General features: G+C 31.4%; 1 protein-coding gene and 1 long non-coding RNA gene across 2 annotated transcripts in view; one reads left to right on the plus strand and one right to left on the minus strand.

The window, feature by feature from the left end:
* Positions 1-18682, minus strand: part of LOC142236176 (uncharacterized) — an 82312-nt gene that overhangs the window by 57977 nt on the left and 5653 nt on the right. The gene's annotated exons all lie outside the window — the stretch shown is intronic.
* Positions 1323-8563, plus strand: yellow-h (L-dopachrome tautomerase yellow-h). Its single transcript, XM_075305093.1, has 4 exons — positions 1323-1481; positions 1547-1825; positions 7128-7800; positions 7864-8563. Exons 2-4 carry the CDS (start codon positions 1581-1583, stop codon positions 8338-8340), a joined length of 1395 nt encoding a protein of 464 aa, XP_075161208.1. The 5' UTR covers positions 1323-1481; positions 1547-1580; the 3' UTR covers positions 8341-8563.

Below are 18682 nucleotides of genomic sequence, written 5' to 3' on the forward strand. Positions count from 1 at the left end.
AATAAAATTTTGACAAATTTTTCTATAGAAATAAAATTTTGACAAATTTTTCTATAGAAATAAAATTTTGACAAATTTTTCTATAGAAATAAAATTTTGACAAAATTTCTGTAGAAATAAAAATTTGACAAATTTTCTATAGAATAAAAATTTGTCAAAATTTTCTACAGAAATAAAAATATGACAACATTTTCTATAGAAAATAGTAAACTATTGACGAAAGTTTCTATAGAAATAAAACTTTGACAAAAATTTCTATAGAAATAAAATTTTGACAAAATTTTCTATAGAAATAAAATTCTGACAAAATTTTCTATAGACATAAAATTTAGACAAAATTTTCTATAGAAATAAAATTTTGACAAAATCTTCTATAGAAATAAAAAATAAATAAAAATTTGACAACATTTTCTACAGAAGAAAATATGACAAATTTTTCTATTGACAAAATTTTCTATATAAATAAAATTTTGACACAATTTCTGTAGAAATAAAATTTTGACAAATTTTTCTATAGAAATAAAATTTTGACAAATTTTTCTATAGAAATAAAATTTTGACAAAATTTCTGTAGAAATAAAATTTTGACAAATTTTCTATAGAAATAAAATTTTCTATATTCTACATCCAAAAATGAATTCGGATCACCCCTAAAGAAGTGATGCAAATTCAGTGCAACGGCTGTTGAAATGAAGGACTTCCGTCCTATGACAAGCCCATGTTAAATTCATCGCTTCTGCGCCAATTTTTGCTTGGTAGTTCTATATGTCTGCTATTATTTTGAATTTGATTTTAGTTGATGTTTTTAAAATGAGAATAAAAAAATCGACTTTATCCAATTTTTAAAAAAATCGAAAAATCTACTGAAAATTTCGGGATTTCGTAATATTAAAAAGTCAATTTTCTAAATAACTATTTTCATACATTTTATTGGAATAATGAAGGTCTATTAAACAAGGTAATTTTCTCTTAAAATTACCTTTCGAAATGTCTATTGTTTTCTTTAGCTCTATATTTAATCAATGTCATGTAGTCCACGGGTTGTCTATTTTATTGTCTTTGTAATAAAAATTGTTTTTGTCAAAATTTTGTTTCTAATTAACGAATAGATTTACGAGTAGTTATGAGTAATACACATTAATTTTTCATCGTAAATCATATTCTCCATAAGAAACATAGATAAAAAAAATGAGACAATCTAAAAAATCTAAGACAATTGTTTGGCCTTCCTCTGAATATTGGCAACACCGGCTGTCCGATGGTCGATGATTGAATGACTAGTCTGGTTGTAAACTTTTATTTTCTATGAATCGACCAGCTAAGAGAGTGAGAGGACTTCAAATTTTGGTTATTGGCTTAATTGGAAAAAGCCTTCGCGAACCGCGTGTATACCTGCCATCTAACCAACCAACCAGTCCAGTATAGGCGGCTTACTAGGCCATTTGAGTTTCAGTTGGCAAATGGAACAGTTCACGATAGCGGTAAGGAAGGTTTAAGTCAAAAAAATATTTAAATACATTAGAAAATATTTCTATTATTACTCTAGAGTTGTTGAAACAAGTGTCTAACAAGAAACAAAAATGCAGTGGTCCAGATTCATTGCTGTATTGGCGTACATCATCGGCTGCGCATGCGTTGCGGCATATAAACCACATTATACACTACACCCCACAACAGGACAGATTCAGTTTGTGCCTTCTCCTACATATGGCTATTTACGAGAGCTTCCATCAAAATCACAACAATTTCAAATTGTTAATGAGTGGAAATATTTGGATTTTGAATATCCCACCTACGGCCAAAGGCAGAAAGCCATAGCGAACAGGTGAAATCATAATTTTGTTTTATCGAAGGAAAGTTTTACTCTCGGTAGTATAAAACATGGTGATTTTTTTTTAAAGTTCGAGGGTTTATTTTTCAAAGGATAGAATACCAGTATAAAGCACAAGATGGGTTAAGCCACATACAGTGATTTTTTGTTTATTGAATATGAATTTGTAGACAACCCAGTAAAAGAGTTACTCAAAATTTTGGATGCTAGAATTACTTACTTACGGAAGCGATATTACTACTGCTCTACATTTATGATCGGCAATAGCGTAAGCGAGAGTCAACATTTTTTTTTTGTCATGGAAATATCCTGTCTTACCATTCCCACAAATTTGTGTATGCTGTGATCTCTTGGTAAATGTGAATTAATTTCAGGAGAAACGTATGCATTAGAGGTGAAGAAACATTTTACTCACGCACATTCACGTATGATATGTGGGTAGAAATTCACGTTCAGGAAATGAAAATTATAGCATGCTCACGCACGAACAACGTTTAATGCCTTGTGTACGATTCACGACAATTCTCGTAATTCACAACAAATCTCATGACTCGTGGACGCTATTGGAATCTTGAGCGTAATCAAAAACGTGAAATTGATTGAAATCAGCACGAATTTAATCGTGAAAGTGAATTTGTTCATGAATATGATTTTTTTTTCCGTATGCCTATGTTTTACCGCGAGTATGAATTTTATCGTAAACGTGATTTTTTTTCGTGAGCGTAATTTAACTCACGCACTTTCACTTTGTTTCAATAGAAACAAAATTTTGAGAAAATTTTCTATAGAAATAAAAAAGAAATAAAAATTTGTCAAAATTTTCTACAGAAATAAAAATATGACAAAATTTTCTACAGAAATAAAATTTTCTATAGAATAAAAATTTGTCAAAATTTTCTACAGAAATAAAAATATGACAACATTTTCTATAGAAAATAGTAAACTATTGACGAAAGTTTCTATAGAAATAAAACTTTGACAAAAATTTCTATAGAAATAAAATTTTGATAAAATTTTCTATAGAAATAAAATTCTGACAAAATTTTCTATAGACATAAAATTTTGACAAAATTTTCTATAGAAATAAAATTTTGACAAAATCTTCTATAGAAATAAAAAAGAAATAAAAATTTGACAAAATTTTCTACAGAAGAAAATATGACAAATTTTTCTATTGACAAAATTTTCTAAATAAATAATATTTTGACACAATTTCTGTAGAAATAAAATTTTGACAAATTTTTCTATAGAAATAAAATTTTGACAAATTTTTCTATAGAAATAAAATTTTGACAAATTTTTCTATAGAAATAAAATTTTGACAAATTTTTCTATAGAAATAAAATTTTGACAAATTTTTCTATAGAAATAAAATTTTGACAAAATTTCTGTAGAAATAAAAATTTGACAAATTTTCTATAGAATAAAAATTTGTCAAAATTTTCTACAGAAATAAAAATATGACAACATTTTCTATAGAAAATAGTAAACTATTGACGAAAGTTTCTATAGAAATAAAACTTTGACAAAAATTTCTATAGAAATAAAATTTTGACAAAATTTTCTATAGAAATAAAATTCTGACAAAATTTTCTATAGACATAAAATTTAGACAAAATTTTCTATAGAAATAAAATTTTGACAAAATCTTCTATAGAAATAAAAAATAAATAAAAATTTGACAACATTTTCTACAGAAGAAAATATGACAAATTTTTCTATTGACAAAATTTTCTATATAAATAAAATTTTGACACAATTTCTGTAGAAATAAAATTTTGACAAATTTTTCTATAGAAATAAAATTTTGACAAATTTTTCTATAGAAATAAAATTTTGACAAAATTTCTGTAGAAATAAAATTTTGACAAATTTTCTATAGAAATAAAATTTTGACAAATTTTCTATAGAATAAAAATTTGTCAAAATTTTCTACAGAAATAAAAATATGACAACATTTTCTATAGAAAATAGTAAACTATTGACGAAAGTTTCTATAGAAATAAAACTTTGACAAAAATTTCTATAGAAATAAAATTTTGACAAAATTTTCTATAGAAATAAAATTCTGACAAAATTTTCTATAGACATAAAATTTAGACAAAATTTTCTATAGAAATAAAATTTTGACAAAATCTTCTATAGAAATAAAAAAGAAATAAAAATTTGACAAAATTTTCTACAGAAGAAAATATGACAAATTTTTCTATTGACAAAATTTTCTATATAAATAAAATTTTGACACAATTTCTGTAGAAATAAAATTTTGACAAATTTTTCTATAGAAATAAAATTTTGACAAATTTTTCTATAGAAATAAAATTTTGACAAAATTTCTGTAGAAATAAAATTTTGACAAATTTTTCTATAGAAATAAAATTTTGACAAAATTTTCTATAGAAATAAAATTTTGACAAAATTTTCTATAGAAATAAAATTTTGACAAAATTTTCTATAGAAATAAAATTTTGACAAAATTTTCTATAGAAATAAAATTTTGACAAAATTTTCTATAGAAATAAAATTTTGACAAATTTTTCTATAGAAATAAAAATTTGACAACATTTTCTACAGAAAAAAATATGACAAATATTTCTATTGAAAAAATTTTCTATAGAAATAAAATTTTGACAAAATTTTCTATAGAAATAAAATTTTGACAAAATTTTCTATAGAAATAAACTTTTTTTTTTGACAAAATTTTCTATGGAAATAAATTTTTGACAAAATTTTCAATAGAAATAACATTTTGACAAAATTTTCTATAGAAATAAAATTTTGACAAAATCTTCTATCGAAAAAAACTTTTGCTAAAAATTTCTATAGAAATAAAATTTTGACAAAATTTTACACGCAGAGAAGTAATATGATCTCCTCAACCATATTAGTAGAACAAAATGTTACTTTTTCACGGAAAACATGTAGCATGTTTGTCGAAACATGGTTTCTTTTCTCGGAAAGAGGAAAGAATATTTTTGCGACAAAAATTCGACCATGTAGCTGTGAAAACGTAAAATGGTGCTCATGAAATATGTTTGAGGTGATAATATTCCTTCTCTGGGAGTAGAAATAAAATTTTGACAAAATTTTTTATAAAAGTAAACTGTTGACAAAATTTTCTATAGAAATACATTTTTGACAAAATTTTCTATAGAAATAAAATTTTGAAATAATTTTCTATAGAAATAAAATTTTGACAAAATTTTCTATAGAAATACAATTTTGACAAAATTTTCTATAGAAATAAAATTTTGTCAAAATTTTCTATAGAAATAAAATTTTGACAAAATTTTCTATAGAAATAAAATTTTGACAAAATTTTCTATAGAAATAAAATTTTGACAAAATTTTCTATAGAAATAAAATTTTGACAAAATTTTCTATAGAAATAAAATTTTGACAAAATGTTCTAAGGAAATAAAATTTTGACAAAATTTTCTATAGAAATAAAATTTTTTGACAAAATTTTCTATGGAAATAAATTTTTGGAAAAAAGATGGTTTTATGGTAATTTTTTGGTAAAACTTTCTATCAAGTTTGGTAGATTTTTTTTGGCTCGAGTGAAATAAAATGTTGACAAAATTTTCTATAGAAATAAAATTTTGACAAAATTTTCCAAAGAAATAAAATTTTGACAAAATTTTCTATAGAAATAAAATTTTTTGACAAAATTTTCTATGGAAATAAATTTTTGGAAAAAAGATGGTTTTTGGTAAAACTTTCTACCAAGTTTGGTAGATTCTTTTTGGCTCGAGTGACAACCGTGCCCCCGAGTCTTTCTAACTTTGTCCTTCTGTCTGTCAACACGTGTTTGTGGTTCTAGTCTATATCGCAGTTTTAGTCCAATCTAAAATTTCGAAGATATCGGTTTAGATTTAGATATAGCTCCCATATATATCTTTCGGCCGATTTACACCCACATGACCACAGACGTCAAAGATCTACTTCAATTTACGTGAAACTTTGCGCAGATAGTAGAATTAAAATTATTACTGTGCATATATAGACTCATATGACCACCCTAACTCATAATTTCACAGAAAGTACAATTAATATTTTAGCAGATTTAGCCTAAAGGCAAATACAGCAAAAAAAAATCCACAGTTTCGTTGTAAACTCGCCACTACAAGTCGAAAATTTGTACAAATGAGTCAAACTTTCATATATCTCTAATACATACCTATCGGCCGATATATCATAAATACAATTTTACTAAATTGCATAAAAGTGGCTTTAGATTTAAATATTTCCCATATTTCTTAAACACTGTGCTCCGCCCCAGGGCATTAGCCGATTGAAATGTTAAGTCTAAAAAATGTTGTCCAAATTGGTTCAGATTTAAATATACATGCAAAAAAAATGATTTTTAGATTCAATCACGAAATTAATTGATCCAATTAATTTTTAATTGAAATGTCTTCAATCACAGAAATGATACTATCAATCACCGAAGTCAATTAAAAAAATTAATAGATACTATTCATTTTTGTTTTCATTAAAAAAATTGTTGAATATATTAAACTTTGAAAATTCAATTACAATTTTAATTGGAAATATTTTGATGAAATTTTTTGTGTGTATGCATATGGGAACGTAAACCTTTGGCATCCAACAAATTTGAAAGAAACCATCTAAAGGTTTCAAACATATAGATCTACAAAGTGGTACAGGGTATAATAAAGTCGACCACGCCCGACATTACATTTTCTTTAATTGTTTTCTGACTTCATCCACTTAAAAAAAACAGTGAATCCACCAGGAAATAAAATTTTACTTAATTTTAGAAAAAAACTAATTAATTTCAGAAAATTTTAACTAAAATGTATTAGAAACGCAGATGTCACGCCGATTTCACAAAATGAAGTAAATAATTTTCGACAAGTGCAAGAAAATTTTTTAAACCTAATTCATTTTTTATTCACTTGTTAAAGAAAATTTTTATTTTTATTTTTATTTATTTATTTATAAATTTGATTTGTCCTAGCACAACAAGATTTTATATCTTATAAGTTACAGTACTAGGTAAAAATAATGTTATTTTCGCATCACAGTCTGATAGTTAACATTGCAATTGAAAGAAAAAAAAATATAATAAAAGGTTGAACGGAAAAAATTTTAGTGTCATACTCATTATTGGTAAAATGTACAACTTTTAAGAAATTCTGATCAATCTTGTATATTTTTTCCCCTGTTTTAGTTAAACTAATTAAATAGGCTTTAGTGAAATATAGGGTTCACTTTTTTTTGAGTGTCGAATTTGTTGATTTTATTATATTTTTTAAAATATTTTTTTTAGAGAATTTATAGCCGAAAATAATTTACCATTGGGCGTTGATTTCTACAAGGATCGCATATTCATTACCACACCACGTTGGAAGGATGGAGTACCGGCAAGCTTTGGATATTTGCCCTATCCCCCCAAAGAACAAAGCCCTCCCATTAGACCCTATCCAAATTGGGAATCTCATGGTGATCCCTATAATCCAGACTGCTCCAAACTCATTTCGGTTTATCGTACTCACGTCGATGATTGTGACCGTATATGGTTGATTGATTCGGGTATAGTCAATGCGACGGTTTCACTGAGTCAAGTGTGTCCACCTAAAATTGTCGCCTATGATTTGCATACAGATGAGATGGTAGTACATTATCAGTTTCCTCCAGATCAGGTGAAAGAGGATGGACTGCATTCAAATATTGTGGTGGATGTCCATAAGGATCGTTGTGATGATGCCCATGCTTATGTTACCGATGTATGGCGTTTTGGACTTGTGGTTTATAGTTTGAGAAAGAATCGTAGTTGGCGTGTAACGAACTATAATTTCTCACCCGATCCGGTGGCTTCGGATTTCAATGTTTTTGGTTTGAATTTCCAATGGTTGGATGGCATTTTCGGTATCAGTTTATCCAAGGCTAAAACTCCAGATGAAGAACGTATTGTATATTTCCATCCCATGGCTAGTTTCAAGGTAAGATTTCTGAATTAAGAAGATTTTTTATTTTTGTATAATTCTCTCTTTTTTAACTCATAGGAATTTGTTGTCTCCAATGCTTTGCTTAAAGATGAAAGTTTATGGCCTGCAAAAGCCCAAGATTTTGCTAAATATTTTGTAGCCATTGGCGAAAGAGGTGTAAATGGACAATCCTCCACATCCTTTATTAATAGAGATGGAGTAATGTTCTTCACCCAGGTCCATCGTGATGATGTGGGTTGTTGGGATACCAAGAAACCCTATGATGCACCCTATCTCCATCGTTTTCTAGAAGACAAGGAAAACAGTACTCTTATCCAATTCCCCAATGACTTGAAAGTGGATCGTGATGAAAATCTCTGGGTTATCAGTAATCGTTTACCCGTTTTCCTGTATAGTCAATTAAATTTTGATGAGATTAATTTCCGTATTCTAAAGGCCAATACAAATAGTTTGGTTAAGGGTACTATATGTGATCCCATGGCTTATATAGCTCCCCAGCAACATCACTTTAATCCAGAATATATATTCCATTGACATTTCATACAAAAAAAAAATGTACATCATTTGTTTGATATTTTCTGAAAAAATCAGGGAATTGGTGTTATTAAGTATGCCCTCAACTTTCTTTTCTTTAATATAAAACAAAAATAGTTTTAATTAATTTTAATTGTATATTTTTTTGTATGACTTTTGTTTGCAATGCTCTTTATTTCATAGATAATCGATTTTGATAAAAGTAAATCACAATTCAGACATATGCTGCGATTCTCATTTATTGTTGGATTTATTCAAAGACAGTTAGGTTTTTTTTTTCCTCCAGAATTGTCGACCAAGATTTTCTGCTAAAGAAAGCACGTACAATCGAAAAACACCCCCAGAAAAAATATAAGGACATTTTTTATAGACTTTATTTTAGTTCATGAAAATTAGTTGATTTTAGTTCAGTCTAGCCAAATGTGAGAAATCTTTTCTTATTTTAATTATTTTTTGCTTACTTTAATGACGTAAACTACTCGTATAGTGGTACAAATGCAAAATAGGTCATCTTTTGCTTGGAAGTACTTCGTGCGGGATTAAGTTATGTTGACTCATCTTGAAACACCCATACAGTCGACTGCTGTTTACTTTCGTGTTCATACACTGAAAAAAAAAACTGTAAACCCACCAGGAAGAAACCTTTTTGTTAATATTAGAAAATTTTGAATATTTTTAGAAAATTTTAACTTAACAGTATTACGATCGCTAACATCACGCCGATATCACAAAAATAAGTAAATATTGTTCGACAAATTCAAGAAAATTTATTAGACATAATTAATTTTTTTCACTTGTTAAAGAAAATTTTATAGTTTGAAAGAAAAAATTGGAGTTCAAAATTGCAAGAATGTCTTTAGTGACATACGAAGTTCATGATGGACGCATTTGTAGTAAAAATTACAAATTTAAAGAAATAATGAACTATTTTGTGAGAAATACGAATTTAGTAAATATTTTTGCTTAATTTGTATATAATTTTTTTTTAGAGTAAAGGAAACTTTCTCGAAACATAACAATTCCATGAACTAAAATAAAGTTAAATTGGCTTTAGTGAAATAGAGAGTTCACTTTTTGTGCGCGTAAATTCACGATTCATCACCTCGCACTATGTTATCGACGTGTTTCGAAGCACTGTAGTCATATTTTTTGAGCATTTCTTTCGACCAATCGACAGGAGCCTTTTTGAGCGATTGACAACCCAGCAAAAAAAAGAGCTTCCAAAAAAGTATTATGGATGCCAAACTTGTGATCCGCAAGTAGTGCAAACTTGGATCACCTCCAATGTATTTTAACTGGACTTGTCATAGGACAGAAGTACTACGTTTTCGTATTCTTTGCATTATGTTAGGTTAGGTTAGGTGGCAGCACGATGTATCAGGCTCACTTAGACAATTCACACGGACGAAAAAGACTGCTGTTTATATTTTTGGTGTAAAAATTATATGTGTTTGGAAGTAAAATTTTTAACACAATATTTTTATGTGCAAGCATACAATGTTCATAAACTAGCATAACATGTTTGGAATATATATGTTAATATGTTAGAATATATTATGCTTGGGACATAAAATGTTTGTGAATATAATATGATAGTATGCAAACATACATTTATTTAGAAATAGCCTATAAAGATATATGTGTTTAGAAAGAGAGACTTAGAGAGTGCGCTGCAAGTAAAAGAATGGAAGTAACCAATTGACGCCTTAAAAATATATCCAGGCAAGAAAAATTTGATTACATTTTTTGTTCTACCAGTGTATGCCTAAGGTAAAACATAATATGTTTGAACAATATTTTGGGGTATATGTTACAGAAGCGATTTTTTTTTGAGGATGCAGTCTATGTGATACCACATTGGTGAACTTCTCTCTTATCACTGACTGCTGCCCGATTCCATGTTGAGCTCAATGACAAGGCACCTCCTTTTTATAGCCGAGGCCGAATGACGTTCCACATTGCAGTGAAACCACTTGGAGACGCTTTGAAACCCTCAGAAATGTCACCAGCATTACTGAGGTAGGATACTGCACCACTGAAAAACTTTGTGGTGTTCGGTCGAAGCAGGAATCGAAACCACGACCTTGTGTAGCTCCTTTGCATTGCTTTAGAAGATATGCCTGGGAAGTTAATTTAAATGAAGAAATTAAAAAAAAAAACAAGTATAAACGGCCGTAAGTTCGGCCAGGCCGAATCTTATGTACCCTCCACCATGGATTGCGTAGAAACTTCTACGAAAGACTGTCATCCACAATCGAATTACTTGGGTTGTGGTATCTTAAATTGTTTTCTAAATTGTGAGTTAGTCCATACATTAGACAAAAAAATATGTGTAAGTAAGTCTACAAAAAATTACGAATCGATATGGACTTTTGCACGGTACGTAGGGAGCCAGAATTGAAATATGGGGGTCGCTTATATGGGGGCTATATACAATTATTGATATGGACCAATTTTTGTGTGATTGGGGATCGATTTATCTGAGGGCTATATATAACTATAGACCGATATGGACCTAGTTAGGCATGGTTGTTAACGGCCATATACTAGCACAATTTCAACTGACTCGGAAGAAATTTGCTCCTCCAAGAGGCTCCAAAACCAAATCTCGGAATCGGTTTATATGGGGGCTATATATAATTGTGGACTGATATGGACCACTTTTGGCATGGTTGTTAAATATCATATACTACCACCACGTACAAAATTTCAACCAGATCGGATGAATTTTGCTTCTCCAAAAGGCACCGGAGGTCAAATCTGGGGATCGGTTTATATGGGTGCTATATATAATTATGGACTGACATGAACCAATTCCTGTATGGTTGTTGGATACCATATACTAACATCACGTACCAAATTTCAACCGAATCGGATGAATTTTGCTCTTCCAAGGGGCTCCGGAGGTCAAATCGGGGGATCGGTTTATATGGGGCTAGATATAATTATGGACCGATTTCGACCAATTTTTGCATGGGAGTTTGAGGCTATATACTACCACCATGTACCAAATTTCAGCCGAATCGGATGAAATTTGCTTCTATTAGAGGCCTCGCACGCCAAATCGGGGGATCGGTTTATATGGGGGCTATATATAATTATGGACCGATGTGGACCAATTTTTGCATGGTTATTAGAGACCATATACTAACACCATGTACCAAATTTCAGCCGGATCGGATGAAATTTGCTTCTCTTAGAGGCCTCGCAAGCCATAATTATGGACCGATGTGGACCAATTTTTGCATGGTTGTTAGAGACCATATACTAACACCATGTACCAAATTTCAGCTGGATCGGATGAAATTTGCTTCTCTTAGAGGCCTCGCAAGCCAAATTTGGGGGTCCGTTTATATGGGGGCTATATATAATTATGGACCGATATGGACCAATTTTTGCATGGGTGTTAGAGACCATATACTAACACCATGTACCAAATTTCAGCCGGATCGGATGAAATTTGCTTCTCTTAGAGGCCTCGCAAGCCAAATTTGGGGGTCCGTTTATATGGGGGCTATACGTAAAAGTGGACCGATATGGCCCATTTGCAATACCATCCGACCTACATCAATAACAACTACTTGTGCCAAGTTTCAAGTCGATAGCTTGTTTCGTTCGGAAGTTAGCGTGATTTCAACAGACGGACGGACGGACGGACGGACATGCTCAGATCGACTCAGAATTTCACCACGACCCAGAATATATATACTTTATGGGGTCTTAGAGCAATATTTCGATGTGTTACGAACGGAATGACAAAGTTAATATACCCCCCATCCTATGGTGGAGGGTATAAAAACTAAAAAGCAAATTTTTTACTTTTTATTTTTATCAATATTTTGTATTACACTTTTTTCTTCTAATTATCTAATTTTTACAATTTTTGAAAAACTTTTTCGATGCGACCGGCGGCTGATCCTGGGTTTGTTGGCACCATAACGGAACGCCCTAGCACACAGCCACGAACGCCATTGAACAGGAAGCGTCAAAACCTCAATTCAAGTGTTTGTGATATGATCGTAATATGACACCAAGGCATAATATTCTCATTAGCGTAGCTAGACAATTTTCCTAGGGGGGGGGGGGGCTATAGCCCCCCTAGCTGAAAATGTATAGACTGAACTTATAGGTTCAATTAATGTTTTATTTCATAAAAATGAATAACAATATAGGCACAAAATAACTCGACAATTAATTTATAATAAAGCAACTAAAAGTAGTTCCACACTTTTCCCAGCAAAAAAATGGGAGTTGTTCTAAAGGCACAACTTTAAAAGCACTTCCAAAAATGTCCTCACAAAAAAAAAGTTAATTATTTTAACTACACAGGAAGTTTTTTACTTCATTTTTTTCATATTTTAATGCGTAATTTTTTGTTTTCTTTAAAAAAAAAGTAAGAATAAATAAAATGGTACAAATTATTCAAATTTTGCCACAAAAATGCTAAATTCATTATAGAAATTTTTGAAAATATTCGAGGGAAAACGTTTCAAACAAGCGTTAGAATACATTAAAAATCATAAAAAATATAAAAATTAATTATTTGGGAAAATATAACAAAATTTTTTAATTCACATTCAAAACACTGATTTCGGATAACACCTTAAGAAGTGATGCAAATTCATTGCAACGGCTGTTTAAAACGGTGGGCATTCGTTCTATGACAATTTCATATTACATTCATCGCTTCTCCGCCAATTTTGCACCACTTCCGGACCCAAAAAGAACATTTTCACTTCTTTTTTGACTACGCTTTTTTGCAGTATTATTAAAATATTAATTTATGAAAGAATTGTATTTATTACTATTTTTTAATTAAATTGAGTAAACCAGACTAAACAAAATAATAAAGGAGCTTTAGTTATTCAACTAAATCAAAAGTTCAACCACAGATTTATTTTATAAATATCAGATTTCAAACATTGCCATCGGCAACTGCTACCACCAAAGATAATAAAAGAGGAAGATGGGAGATTGGCTTGCGTCATACCAAATGTTGCATTTACCAGATTAGTTTAATACATGTTTGTAACCTTTTAGTTGTTTTTAGTTTTTATTTTTTAAATGAAAAATTTAATTTTCTTAATGAAACAATGATAAATTTTAGGCAACAACAAAACAAATTACATTTTCCCCTTCATGGAAATTTATTTCGTGCTCTTAATTTCTTTTTATGTGCATTTTAATGCTATGTCAATACTTGTCGTATACGCGTATTAAACTAATGTGGTAAATGGTTTGATGTGCTCAGTAGCCAATCTCCCATCTTCCTCTTTTATTATCTTTGGCTACCACAACCAAAGTAATTCGATTGTGCATGAAAGTCTTTAGCGGAACTTTGTGCGGTTGTATATACTTGTTTAATTTTTAGAAAAATGTTAAATCGTAAATAGGTTTTCAAATTCTGGGGGGGCTAAAATTTTTCCTGGGGGGGTCTAAGCCCCCTCCCCAGAAGCCTTCCTACGCTTATGAATATTCTAACTAATTTTCGAGATGTGTTATATTAGTATGAATGAAAACATAAAGAACGCAGGTTCACATGTCATCAGCGGAAATTTTTAACAAATATTTTTTGAAAAGATTGTTTTTTTTTTTTACTTTGTAGATGTTTCTATTATTTTTTTGCAACATTTAATTGTTCAAAAAACTTCATCGGAAGTGGAAAAATATGATGGAGGATCCCGGGAAGCTCCTAAAAAGAAATGTTTGTGGAACAACTTCAATTTCTTTTTTTTGCTGGGAAACCCTCATATCAATTAACAGAGTAACTTTAATCAAGATTCACAGTGAGGAGAGCCCAGAAATATTTTTTTCCGAGTGTCAATAGGATACTTTTTTAAGCGTGGTAAAATTAATGCATATTAATAACAGTAGGGTTAAGACTATAAATAGTTATTGTGTTACATATAGTCAATGATATAAAACAATTTAATTAATGCTTGAATGGTATCATGAACATCGACACGATAACTACAATATGGGCTTAACAACTGTGTTTATTTATTAACACGCTCTCGTATAGGGAAATGCCTGCAATAGTACAATGAATAAAATTTATTAATTATTTTATTCATGTAAATATATTTTTCTTTTCAAAATATCGATTATATGTGTTAGAAGAGGGTTAACTTTCTTTCTACAAAATAATCGATATGAGTCAGAAGACGTAATTTAAAATAGGTTTATGATAAGAGTGTTGAAATATTGTTTGTATTATTAAATATAGGTGTCAGAATGTACGTACATCCATAAACAAATGAACCAAATTGTAGACACGCGAAATTGCTCTTTGTTAAGAGCAAATAAATCCGAACATATAACCTTCGAAGTTAAGCCGAAATCTATATTAAGGAGATATTCTTTTTTGAATCAGTTTATATTTGTTCGAATTGGATACCAAAGCCGTCACACGCAGCACGAAAATGGATGTGCGGTACTTGGGACCGGCGAAGCGCCATCTTGAGATGATCGACTTTTCTGTATTTTTTAGTGCTAACCCTACTCTCCAATGTTCGGCATTTATTTTGACCCCACAATGGATGTATACGAGTGGGGAGCGATCACCGGCCATTAGTGCGACCCTCACCTTTACCATCGGCAAGTAAACTTGATTTTTCACAATTTGCTCAATTTGGATGCCTTCTCATGGGAGAAAGCCAAATTCGGTAAGTGGCCACTTTCATGCAACTCTCTTTCCCTCCTTCCAGTCTTTTTTCATCCGATCCGGTTGAAATTTGGTACGTGGTGTTAGTATATGGTCTCTAACAACCATTCAAAAATTGGTCCATATCGGTTCAAAATTATATATAGCCCCCATATAAACCGATCCCCAGATTTGACCTCCTGAGCCTCTTGAAGAAGCAAAATTCATCCGATCCGGCTGAAATTTGGTACATGATGTCAGTATATGATCTCTAATGACCATGCAAAAATTGGTTCATATCGGTCCATAATTATATATAGCCCCCATAAAAACCGATCTCCAGATTTGACCTCCGGAGCCTCTTGGTCTCTAACAACCATTCAAAAATTGGTCCATATCGGTTCAAAATTATATATAGCCCCCATATAAACCGATCCCCAGATTTGACCTCCTGAGCCTCTTGAAGAAGCAAAATTCATCCGATCCGGCTGAAATTTGGTACATGATGTCAGTATATGATCTCTAATGACCATGCAAAAATTGGTTCATATCGGTCCATAATTATATATAGCCCCCATAAAAACCGATCTCCAGATTTGACCTCCGGAGCCTCTTGGAAGACCAAAATTCTTCCCATTCGGTTGAAATTTGGTACATGATGTCAGTATATGGTATCCAACAACCATGCAGGAATTGGTTCCTTTCAGTCCATAATTATATATAGCTCCCATATAAACCGATCCCCAGGTTTGACCTCCGGTGCCTTTTGGAGAAGCAAAATTCATCCGATCTGCTTGAAATTTGTAACACATCGAAATGCTTCTCTTAGAGCAATGTGGTACATGGTGTTAGTATATGGTCTCTAACAACCATGCAAAAATTGGTCCACATCGTTTTATAATTACATATAGCCCCCATATAAACCGTTCCCCCGATTTGGCTTGCGGAGCCTCTAAGAGAAGCAAATTGCATCCGTTCCGACTGAAATTTGGTACATGGTGTTAGTAACAGTTTGCCTGATGAGTCCCCGGTCTGACACATAGATGGCGTCGCTAGTATTAAATGCATATTATTTTTATACCCTTCACCACTACTGTGGTACAGGGTATAATAAGTTTGTGCATTTGTATGTAACGCCAAGAAGGAAAAGTCTGAGACCCATCGTTTAGTATACCGATCGTCTTAGAATTAAATTCTGAGTCGATTTAGCGATGTCCGTCTGTCTGTCTGTCTGTCCGTCTGTCTGTCTGTCTGTCTGTTGATGTATTTTTGTGTGCAAAGTACAGCTCGCAGTTTTAGTCCGATTGTCCTAAAATTTGGTATAGGGTCCTGTTTCGGCTCAAAGACGATCCCTATTGATTTTGAAAAAAATCGGTTCAGATTTAGATATAGCTGCCATATATATTTGTCACCGATCTGGTCATAATTGGCGTGTATATCAACCGATCTTCCTCAAATTCCGTACATCCGAATATTTTATGAGTCTCGAAAAACTTGCAAAATATCAGCAAAATCGGTTCAGATTTAGATATAGCTCCCATATATAGCTTTCGCCCGATTTACACTCATATGACCACAGAGACCAATTTTTAACTCCGATTTAGTTGAAATTTTGCACAGGGAGTAGAATTAGCATTGTAGCCATGCGTGCCAAATTTGGTTGAAATCGGTTCAGATTTAGATATATCTCCCATATATACCTTTCGCCCGATTTACACTCATATGACCACAGAGGCCAATTTTTAACTCCGATTTAGTTGAAATTTTGCACAGAGAGTAGAATTAGCATTGTTACTATGTGTACCAAATTTGGTTGAAATCGGTTCAGATTTAGATATATCTCCCATACATAGCTTTCGCCCGATTTACACTCATATGTCCACAGAGGCCAATTTTTAACACCGATTTAGTTGAAATTTTGCACAGGGAGGAGAATAAGCATTGTTGCTATGCGCGCCAAATTTGGTTGAAATCGGTTCAGATTTAGATATAGCTCCCATATATATGTTTTTCTGATTTCGTCAAAAATGGTCAAAATACCAACATTTTCCTTGTAAAATCGCCACTGCTTAGTCGAAAGGTTGTAAAAATGACTCTAATTTTCCTAAAGTTCTAATACATATATATCGAGCGATAAATCATAAATAAACTTTTGCGAAGTTTCCTTAAAATTGCTTCAGATTTAAATGTTTCCCATATTTTTTATACCCTTCACCACTACTGTGGTACAGGGTATAATAAGTTTGTGCATTTGTATGTAACGCCAAGAAGGAGTAATCATAGACCAACCTTTTAGTATACGGATCGGCTTAGAATTAAATTCTGAGTCGATTTAGCGATGTCCGTCTGTCTGTCTGTCCGTCTGTCTGTCTGTTGATGTATTTTTGTGTGCAAAGTACAGCTCGCAGTTTTAGTCCGATTGTCCTAAAATTTGGTACAGGGTCCTGTTTCGGCTAAAAGACGATCCCTATTGATTTTGGAAAAAATCGGTTCAGATTTAGATATAGCTGCCATATATATTTGTCACCGATCTGGTCATAATTGGCGTGTATATCAACCGATCTTCCTCAAATTCCGTACATCCGAATATTTTATGAGTCTCGAAAAACTTGCAAAATATCAGCAAAATCGGTTCAGATTTAGATATGGCTCCCATATATAGCTTTCGCCCGATTTACACTCATATGACCACAGAGGCCAATTTTTAACTCCGATTTAGTTGAAATTTTGCACAGAGAGTAGAATTAGCATTGTAGCTATGCGTGCCAAATTTGGTTGAAATCGGTTCAGATTTGGATATATCTCCCATATATAGCTTTCGCCCGATTTACACTCATATGACCACAGAGGCCAATTTTTAACTCCGATTTAGTTGAAATTTTGCACAGAGAGTAGAATTAGCATTGTAGCTATGCGTGCCAAATTTGGTTGAAATCGGTTCAGATTTAGATATATCTCCCATATATAGCTTTCGCCCGATTTACACTCATATGTCCACAGAGGCCAATTTTTAACACCGATTTAGTTGAAATTTTGCACAGGGAGGAGAATAAGCATTGTTGCTATGCGCGCCAAATTTGGTTGAAATCGGTTCAGATTTAGATATAGCTCCCATATATATGTTTTTCTGATTTCGACAAAAATGGTCAAAATACCAACATTTTCCTTGTAAAATCGCCACTGCTTAGTCGAAAGGTTGTAAAAATGACTCTAATTTTCCTAAACTTCTAATACATATATATCGAGCGATAAATCATAAATAAACTTTTGCGAAGTTTCCTTAAAATTGCTTCAGATTTAAATGTTTCCCATATTTTTTTTTTTACTAAAATTGTGTTCCACCCTAGTGCATTAGCCGACTTAAATTTTAAGTCTATTGATTTTGTCTATCAAATTCTGTCCAAATCGTGTGATTTTTAAATGTACGTATTTGGGACAAACCTTTATATATAGCCCCCAACACATTTGACGGATGGGATATGGTATCGAAAATTTAGATCTACAAAGTGGTGCAGGGTATAATATAGTCGGCCCCGCCCGACTTTAGACTTTCCTTACTGGTTTTTACTAACATTGTGTTCCACCCTAGTGCATTAGCCGACTTAAATTTTGAGTCTATAGATTTTGTAGAAGTCTATCAAATTCTGTCCAGATCGAGTGATATTTAAATGTATGTATTTGGGACAAACCTTTATATAT

The sequence above is a fragment of the Haematobia irritans genome, chromosome 4 (assembly GCF_050003625.1).
Source record: "Haematobia irritans isolate KBUSLIRL chromosome 4, ASM5000362v1, whole genome shotgun sequence".
NCBI lineage: Eukaryota > Metazoa > Arthropoda > Insecta > Diptera > Muscidae > Haematobia > Haematobia irritans.

Coding starts and splice junctions, on each gene's coding strand:
- yellow-h (XM_075305093.1), top strand. CDS start 1,581: ATGCAGTGGTCCAGATTCATTGCTGTATTGGCGTACATCATCGGCTGC. Junction 1,826..7,127: donor CAGAAAGCCATAGCGAACAG/GTGAAATCATAA, acceptor TATTTTTTTTAG/AGAATTTATAGCCGAAAATA. Junction 7,801..7,863: donor ATCCCATGGCTAGTTTCAAG/GTAAGATTTCTG, acceptor TTTAACTCATAG/GAATTTGTTGTCTCCAATGC.